At 32.2% G+C, this 9,732-nt stretch overlaps 1 protein-coding gene across 10 annotated transcripts; it reads left to right on the top strand.

Annotated features, from left to right (window-relative positions):
• Positions 1-340: 340 nt before the first annotated feature.
• On the top strand, positions 341-4,251 carry LOC123199405 (IMPACT family member in pol 5'region). 10 transcript variants are annotated; one of them, XM_044614384.1, is made up of 8 exons: positions 341-1,016; positions 1,454-1,533; positions 1,705-1,930; positions 2,010-2,051; positions 2,394-2,509; positions 2,964-3,069; positions 3,204-3,257; positions 3,718-4,251. In XM_044614384.1, exons 1-8 carry the CDS (start codon positions 984-986, stop codon positions 3,874-3,876), a joined length of 816 nt encoding a protein of 271 aa, XP_044470319.1. In that variant the 5' UTR covers positions 341-983; the 3' UTR covers positions 3,877-4,251. The 10 variants fall into 10 exon arrangements, with proteins under 10 accessions (XP_044470319.1, XP_044470321.1, XP_044470320.1 ...); XM_044614392.1 differs by having other exon boundaries at positions 347-1,021; positions 1,760-1,930; XM_044614391.1 differs by having other exon boundaries at positions 348-1,021.
• The last annotated feature ends 5,481 nt before the right edge of the window (positions 4,252-9,732 follow it).

Below are 9,732 nucleotides of genomic sequence, written 5' to 3'. Positions count from 1 at the left end.
ATCTTAGGAAACTTTTTGTTAATAGCATATATTTTTCTTTGAAAAACATCTTAAAATATTTATTAAAAAAACATTATTTACATTTGGTTTGAAAACCATCCAACCACAGAAGTTTGAGTATAATAAAATACACACTTGACCATAGGCCAACCCACCTGGCCATGATTGGCCGGTCATAACTGATCGACCAATCTACCTAGTAAAATCCAAAACTCAAAATCTGATATATTTATATTTGCATCTAATTAAAATGTCACATATTTATATTAAGAAAAATATGCTTAGATAAGTACAAAATGCAAAAAAAAAAAAAAAAAAGCTAAAATAATTAACATCCTAGTTGTGATTTAGTGGTCAGGATGATTTTATCGTTTTTTATTTTGTGCAGCGACCAATAAAATTTATCTCTACGACTGTATAATGGAAGCGAAGCGTCACAGAGAAGTGGAGCCTGACACACAACCCTAATCGCATATCCCTTTTTCCGACGCCATTTCAGGACGCTCTCCGGCGCCGATTTCACTACCTCATCATTTTCGGTGACGGTATTATCTTCTCAGACAAATTCCCGTACATTCGTTGCATTTCCATCTGTCTCCGACACAGAGCTTAGCTTTCCGACGAAATTTCGGCTTCCTTTCAGTTTCATATCCATTTCCGGCGTCGTCCTCACTCTCTACGGCTCTTTTCGGCGTTCCATCACCATTTTCTGGCAGCTTCAGCCTCCCCTCCACCATTCCCGGCGTCGACCTCACCTCCTCCGTCAGTTCCAGCATCCCAGACAATTTTCCGTCATTTACGGTGGCTCCAGCACGATTTTAGCCAATTTCCGGCAGCTTTCATACCATCTCTCGCGTCCGGTAGCAACAGCGTCTGCTGCTTCTGGACGCTCTACCAAGTTGTCCATTCAACTTCCGGCAGCACATTTTCGCGCCGATTCAGCTCCCGCGTGCACTGACCTTCCATCGACTAGACAGAGATCCATGGTCACGGTTCTTCAGGATATATCTCGACTAGTTGGGTGAGATTGAACCTTGACTTCAATTAAATATTTGTATTCGGATTATTGTTTTTGGATTGTTACATTATAGATTTATACATTTCAGAATAATTTGATATATAATAGTTTGGTTGGATTTGAATTATTGTGGAAACATGTTGATTAAATTGGTTATATATTTAATAGGTTGTGCTTATTATTTATGCAACAACTAGTGGTGTAGTGTTAAAAGCTTGATTATTAACTGTTGCAATCGGTTGTACATTGCTTTGTTACTAAGATGATACATGCAACTCGATGTGATTGTGAGGGTTAATTTCATGTTTTTCTCTTTCACTACTGCTTGATAGTTTTTAATCAATCAATCTGTAACTAAATTGACCAAGAGACAGGATAGATTATACCTAAGCTGTTGATAAAGTATTTTGTGGTTTGCTTTGCCTGAATGTTTAGGGAATCAAAGAGTGGGAAGAAGAATTAGGCTATAGGTTTTGCGTTGAGTTGAAACCAAAAAGGCAACACTTTCAATTTAGGTAATATAGAGTTTTATTAATTTATTGCAGTTTTCCGTAGTTTTTAATTAGTTAAATAAATTATACAATTTCTTTTTATTGGACTCACATATACATTAGGTTGATAGGTAATGCTCCCTGTGGATTCGACTGTGCTTACCACTAACTACAGTATTTAGATTAATTTTGTAGTCGTAACGACCGATTTAACAAGCATCGCTCACTCTTCTCACTCACCCGTGCAAAGGCAACTACAATGATTACCTCGTCAGCTAGCAATTATCACGACAATAGTGCAAACACATACACCACCATCAAAGAGAGAGTAACCTTTAAGAAAGAAATCAAGAAGAGCAAATTCATTGCCATTGCTGGACCTATTTCCAACGAACAATCGGCCTGTTCTTTCCTCTCTGAGGTACTTTATATTTGTATAATTCACATTAACATTTTTCATTTCTAATTTAATGAATTTATTATTCATCTTCTTTGTGTAGGTTGGGGACCCTCGTGCTACTCATAACTGCTGGGCTTATAAGGTACGATATTCAAATAATACTTCAGAGTTAACCTCGACTCTCGTTGGTACCATTAAATCGAATGTCATTCAGTTGTTTACTTATGCAATTTCAATGATGGAATTTTCAAGTTCAGCCAACCCATTGTCAAATTATCCATGATTATGGATAATATTTGCCATATTATCTCTGGAATTTGAACCTAAACTCTATGTTTCAATTCATTTTTTTTTCATCTTATTGGCCTTTATTTGTTACTTTAGCCTACTAATTTATTCCTAGCATATTCTTATTGTTGTTCTACTTCTTTTTTATTTATCTTTGGATTGATTTATCAAAGTAGTTTTCTGATATAATACATAGGTTGGAGATCAATATAGGTCTAATGATGATGGTGAACCTTTGGGTACTGCTGGCAAACCTATTCAATCTGCTATTGTTTCCTCTGGTTTAGATAGAGTTATGGTTGTTGTCACAAGGTGATTTTTATTTTTCTTATCTAAATGTTTGTGTTTAGCCTTTGATTTACAAGTTGTTTTGGATTATTTTGTTGAATTCCTAGTAAGATTAGCTAAAATACAGGCTGAATCCTGAGTTGAAACCCCATTTGAAGTTATGAAAATTTTAATATATCCTGCATCTTTTCTTTCCTTTTTGAAGTAAATAAAATTTTTATCCGATCTTTTGTGCATCAAATTTATTTGAAGGCTTCATGCATAGGAAACAAAATGAAATATTCAGACCGGTATAGGGAGTTAAGCATTTTGTGAGTGCATGTGAAACCCACAGAATTTAATTTATGGAATTACCAATGCTCAAGTATGATATAATCATGGTAGCTTTGGGAATCTTTTCATTTTTCTTTATTTTGTTTCTGTTTGCTTTCTAGTTAGACATCTGTATATTTTTCTTAACTGAATTTGCAAATTGAAGGTATTTTGGAGGCATAGAACTGGGTACTGGAGGACTTGTTAGGGCTTATGGTGGAGTGGCATCTGAATGTCTAAGAAATGCACCTACAATTTTTGTCAAATCTAAGGTAGTTAACTTCTTTCTTGGGCTTTGCTTTGATTGGCATAATTGATTACTTATTTATCATATCTGATAGTAAAGGCTTCAATTAATCTGGCTTCTTGATTTTCATTGTGGGAAGTCTTTTGTTGGATATTGTAGGTTCCAATTGGCGTAGAGGTCCCATTTGAACTTTATGGAGTTTTGTATCATCAGGTAAACTCTCAAATTGTATTAGTAATTGCACTTTTTTGTCTTAGCTTTTATTTCAATTTGGCATTGCCACTCCATTGACTTTTAAATATGATTTTCGGTTCTCCTTTTATCTCCATTAGATAGACATGGTTAATTTTCATTATTGAGGCCCATAAGTTGTAAGCCTGTCTTGTTGCAATCCTATCAGCATAATTTGATTGTCTTTTATCAAATTCTGTATCCTGTTTAGTGCACTTGCACATAGGTTTTTTCTGGACTGACCATTAGTACAGTAAAACTTAAGAAGTTATGCAACCTTTAAGGATATAGAATGCTTATTACCTAAGTTGTCTGCTACAAATATCCCTACTATTGTGATACGTTCTAATTGTTGCTTTTTGGTATCTTTTCCTAGCTCTAGAAATGTCTTCCATATGGTAATTTCAACATTTAACTTTACTCTCATCCTTGATGTTCACAGCTACAATTATTTCAAGTTGAGGACATCAAGGAGGATTATGATACCGGTAAAGATGGAATCACCATGTTTACATTTAAAGTTGATTTTGATAAGGTTGAGGATTTAGAGGATGCTATCAAAGCAAATTGTAGCCGAGATATTGTTTTCTATAAACATTGAGACTGACCTAAGCAGTCATACTTGAGTAAAGAGATTGTCAACACTTCTGCTACCTTTGTGAAGGGAACTGATCCAAGGGGGTATTTACATATCTTTCCCTGCTTTAGAGAAAATCTTAATTACATTTGGAGTTGAATTTGCTAATAATTTGTTTTTGGGGCAATTCCCTGTAAAATAATAAGATATGTGGTCAAAAATTAACTTTTCAGGAATTGATTAGTATCGACCAGCTATTTAAATGTATTAATTCAGGAGTTTAGATTAGGGTGAGGATATTAAATTCCAGATCTCCATTAGGCAGTGCTAATGCTGGAGAATATGAGCTGTTTATGCTTAACTTTCTTGAGAATCAAAGTCTGATGAGTTTTGGTTGGAGTTAGTGTGAATAAACATAAGATTGAAAAATTGAAGACTCTGAACTTTTAACCAATGTAAGCACATTAAATTCCTGGTTATGACGGGGTAATTCTACTACTTTTTAGTTTTTACTTTAGAAAATTATCAGGGGGGACATGCTCTTGGTAATTGTAACTACTCGGGGAAGATCAGGCCGAAAATTCCTTATTTTATTCATAGATTTTTCTCCGCTTTTAACAATTTTTGATATGACAATAAGTTTTTGGCTGATTAGATTATTTATTTTTTGTCACTTCAAAATTATTTAATTACATGATATTATATTAAGTTATTTGTTAAGTTAATAAAATAAATTTTATGTATATATAGAATTACTCTTTTTAATAAATAATATCAGCACATATCACATTATTTCATCATTCATAAGTCAGAAAGTTTCAACTATCACTGCAGTTAAGATTTAAATTTTAAGAATGGTTTGTGTTCAAAATTTTCTGGCAATGGAAATTGTACCGATATTTTGAAGCAATTAAGTTTAACATCCCAAATTTATTCTTAGATGGTGTTTTATCGTGTGTTAAAACCTCCTTTTATTGAATAGTCATACGATTCATTAGTTGAAAAGAAATTATTGAAATGGATTAACTTTGGGTTTAGATAATTTTTTTATTATTAAAAATAAAAAAAATATACCATTTAAAAAATTATTATGCATAAATTATTATTATATATAGTAAAATTAACATACCTAAATAATTATTATATTTAGGTGATAGTAATTAAAATATTTTGTGGTTTTTGAATAGCAGAATTGTCATTTAAAATTTTTAAAATTAAACAAACAATACTACCAAGTCTCACTCACATCTCTCTCATAGGATATCGAATACAAAGTGTGTATACATATTATAATTGTATTGGTGGCTTTTTCATCTTTCTCAATCGTTAGAAGACGTTGAAGTTGCTCTTAGGATAAGTATAGGTCTTCTCCCCAACACCTACACGAAACATAAACAAAACGGAGGCTAAAAAAGTGCATGGTAGTCTATTAAGACATAATGCACAGGCAAGGTATTCGGGTGTATGGGCATGACCATGTTTTGTAAACAGTAAAACAAAAAGTGAAATTGTGAAAAATCATGCCTCTATATATGGGTATCATATACGAGCATGCATTGTAAATGTACAAACATACATCCTCAAATCCTTATCCTATAAAATATATGATTTATTTGGCTTCTCAAGTATAGATAAGAATAATAGATCATTTTTATCCACTTACCATATACGAGTATCTATGAAGCATGTACGATCATACATTGTCAAGAAAAAGTTGAATTGAGTTTATTTTTATCTTGACACACTCAATCTATCATAATTTCATATATACCTAAACCCATTAGGATTTTTACACTTTAGTCTTCAGGTGTTATCAAACACATTTTGAGTTCAAAGATATTTCTAAGACTTGAAATCCTTCATTCAAGTTTCAGATCAGATCTAGCTCAAATAATCTTATATTTCTATAATTCAATCAATTCCTTATATATGTGACCTTGATAAAACCCCAAGGCTTTATCATAGAAAATTGGGAAAAGAATTTAAGAATAAAGCTAGAGATTTAATCACTTTGAGGGGATCAACCTTTAATTTGATCACTTCGAGGGGATTAACCTTCAAATTAATCAAAGACTTGAATGATATTTTTATTGCATGAGAAAAATAGCTAAATGGCATTATATTTATATAGTCTCTAATCCTTAGTCAACTAGGGCTTAATTACATAGTCAACTTGAAATTCTGATAAAGGAAATATAGTACTACTCTAATTAGGATAAATCAAATTAGGAAATATGAAATATAATACTTCTACTTTAATCAAATTAGACAATTAGGATTCAAATAAAATTAGGATTCAAATAATTAAAATAAAGGAGTTTTAATAGTATACGCCTCTTCAAAACAGTCTTGTTCTCAAGGTTAAGTTGTAATAAAATATGAAAACTTTTCCTTTAAATATTTGTAGGACTCCCAAGTGTATCTTCAATTGGTAAATTGGAGCACTGGACAAGTGCTTCAATAGTAGGATACTTATGGTGAGTCATAGCACGTTGATCAAGTATAGCCTCAGGCAGGAGCTCGACTTCACTAGTGGAAAAAATATCTGGTAAATGGTGTTGTACCACATTATGCTCACCCAATTTCTTTTTGAGACAACAAAAATGAAACATTGGATGTATCTTAGAGCTTGCAGGCAAGTCTAAACGATAAGCAACCGGCTAATACGTTCCCATAGGGAATTTGTGGTTTTTGGGCAGCGAAATAGCAATTAAAATTTTAATAAATAAACAAATATATTGTAAAAACCCTTCATGATCTCCCTTGTAGGATAATTAATTCACAAATATATTATTCTCACTCATAGAGTGTTTATAGAATATACTTGTGTAGAAACTATTCCTTTGACTTCTATTGATGATGACAAATTGCGAAGTCGTTCTCAAAATTAAGTATAAGTCTGATCTTTGATATCCGCATGAAGTATGAATAAGAAAAGAAGTTGAAATCATGCTTGAAGGCTGCTAATACCTGCGCATGATTTGTGTCGTCTACATGAAACTCACGATAAAGGGGAGAAATACATGTAGGAGGCAGCCAGGTTTTTTTTTACATATAATAATAGTGCGCCATGACTTTTCTTTTCTCGTGAGGAAACACAATGTTCGACCTTTTTTATATTGGCCAAAAGACTTATTCCCATCCAATGTATAGTGAAAACTCACACTTATTCCCACCAATTTTTAAAAACCCAAATATTTACCTATCACCCAATTTATGTTAGAATTTTTTATTAGAACTAAGGGTAAAACTATCATTTTACTTGAAATATTAAAAAAAAATTATATTTTTATCACATTTCCACTCCCCAGGTTTTGAAAATTGATATTTCACTCGAGCCTCTACTTTTCTAGTTTTGAAAAATAGCATTTTCCCCCTTAAATCCCTAAGTTTCATTCTTCCTCTGTGGCAATAATTTGCCTATAGTGAGAATCCAGCTACGACAACTCACCTTTAGTAAAAAAAGACTACTATTGGAGATAAGTCGTTGCTATTGGATGGTCACTGTAGCCGAATTGTTGTCGAAGAGGAAGAATGAAACTTAGGGATTGGGGGGGGGGGGGGGGGGGGGGGGGGGGAGGGGAGAGGGAATATCACTTTTCAAAACTGAAAAATTTAAAATTAGATGAAATGTTAATTTTTAACACCTAAGGGGAAAATGAGATAAAATTATATATTTTTTAATACTTTGATAAAATAACAGTTTTACTCCTAAACCTAACAGAAAATTCTAATAAAATTTAGGTGATAGATGAGTGTTTAGGTTTTTGAAAGTTGATAAGTATGAGTTTGAAATTTTACTATGCAATTTATATGCACATATAGCCCACCTGTGGATAGTTTTTTTGTGTGTGTGAATATATATATATATATATATATATATATATATATATATATATTATTTATTAATTTTACTTTTATTTTAACCAATAGTACACATGAAATTATAAAATTAGGTTTGGATTTATTTATTGGATAAATCTAACCAATCATGTACTTTTTTATATACAACCCTAATCATTCAAGATCATTTCACTTTATTATTTAAGTATCATAAAATATATTTTGAGTCTAAAGGAATTTCTAAGACTCAAAACTCTTAATCTAGAATTCAAATAAGATATGATTGGGATTCAATTAAAAAAATCCTATTCCTTTAAAGTTCAATTAACTCTTTTTGTGTGTGATCTATAAACTTTTTGCTAGGTCGGTAGTGATTACATTTGTGTCAAGCTCCTGACCAAGCATTTGTTTAAAGACAAACCAAGAGCGACCTCTAGAAAGAAATCATGACCACCCAGTTACTAGAGTGTCAACATATGACTTCTTAACTTGTCAGTGATATGGTTACTCGAACAATTTGATCATTTCGTCATGCGATCTCTCTTCAAAACTAAGGTATAGATGAAGTATCTCCCATAAGGATTCCTAAGTTATATAGATTGACCTTTGTCAACGACCGAAAAGATATCAGATCAAGTATTGACTTAATCTCATTGTGGTCATAGATTTAATTGGTCATTGTCATTAATCAAGAGTGCTAACTGAGATATCAACTCCTATATTCAGGAGTAATGAATTCTCTGTTAATCCACCATGGCCTTCATACAGATCCCGATAAGGCTAATCAACAACGTTCCAGCAATCCTCTAATCAGATTACATTGGGCTAAAGCAATACCTGCAAGTACATCTAAGGTTATTTTCATCATTTGGCTCTTATATGTGATTAATTGTGTTTGAATTATATTGTTTGTGATTTATAGGGTTGCACAATCGTATGAGAGGGTCACACACTCATGTATGAAATGGCAAGGGCCATATAATCTTTTCCTATTTGATACGTGTGATTTGGTTAAATTTGGTTGACATACATGCCCCTTGTATGGGTAATACATTAAAATATCAGATAAAGATTTGTTTCACGGGGATTTCAAAATTTGCCATTATTAAATAATGACATGCATGCCTGTGTATGACATTATTTTTGAAAAATAGAAAGAACATAATTGTGTTTGGCTGAGGAATTATTCTTATTTTCCAAAACAAAACAGAGAGTTTTGAGAGACTTTGAGGCTTGGGACATAAGAGAGACTTTGAGGCATGAATGGATATGTTGTGTGTTATTGAGATTATACCTGAATCATTTATAGTCTAATATTGATGGATCAATATTTAATCTGAATTACTTTAACTTAAAATAAATTTAGCTTTATGGCATACATATTCTAAATTAATGAGTAAGGTCTTGGGTTTAAGTCCCAAAAATGAAAAAAATTTATTCATGTGGCTTGATGGTTATTCCCATCTTATGTAAAGGTTGAAACTCCAGTTCAAGTTTGTGTATTTTTTTTCCTTTTTTGTGTTAATGCCAACAACCAAGTTTGACTCAAAATTTCATTTGATCAAATTGTGACTCAAGGTGGTTTAAGTGGTCAAGCCACAATCCAAACTGGTCCAATTGTAGTTTTTTTTCTACAAACCCTTTTTGTTTTGCTTAGCAAATGGCAATTCAATCATTGGATCAATTGGTCTAATCCAGTTTTTAAAACAATGAGAAACATTATATTCATAATGTGTTTTGAAGCAAAAATCTGCATTCTCCATATGTCATTAATATGTGTAGAGTATAAAGAGTTTTTGAAGTTTTATTTACACTTTAGAAATTAGGGGACAGTTGTTGTACAATCATATTTTTCTTTAGTCAAACTTACGAAAATGACAAAAAAAAAAAAACTAGCTATATGAATTGCATGTAACAGTTAACCATGTCATCTACTTTCAAGTCTATAACATAATGCAAGAGAACACCTTATTTCCAAAGAATAAAAAGAAGAGCTCTTGGTTTTTATAATATTCTCCACAATCTCTTTAACAAGCC

This window comes from Mangifera indica, chromosome 16 (assembly GCF_011075055.1).
Source record: "Mangifera indica cultivar Alphonso chromosome 16, CATAS_Mindica_2.1, whole genome shotgun sequence".
NCBI lineage: Eukaryota > Viridiplantae > Streptophyta > Magnoliopsida > Sapindales > Anacardiaceae > Mangifera > Mangifera indica.
Note: the sequence above shows the minus strand (reverse complement) of the source record. Positions and strands in the feature narration are given on the sequence as shown.

Bases quoted from the DNA above. Each gene is read 5' to 3' on its own strand.
- LOC123199405 (XM_044614384.1), top strand. From the start codon at position 984: ATGGTCACGGTTCTTCAGGATATATCTCGACTA. The intron at 2,052-2,393 runs GTACGATATTCA...TATAATACATAG, and splicing joins ATAACTGCTGGGCTTATAAG to GTTGGAGATCAATATAGGTC. The intron at 3,070-3,203 runs GTAGTTAACTTC...TGGATATTGTAG, and splicing joins CAATTTTTGTCAAATCTAAG to GTTCCAATTGGCGTAGAGGT.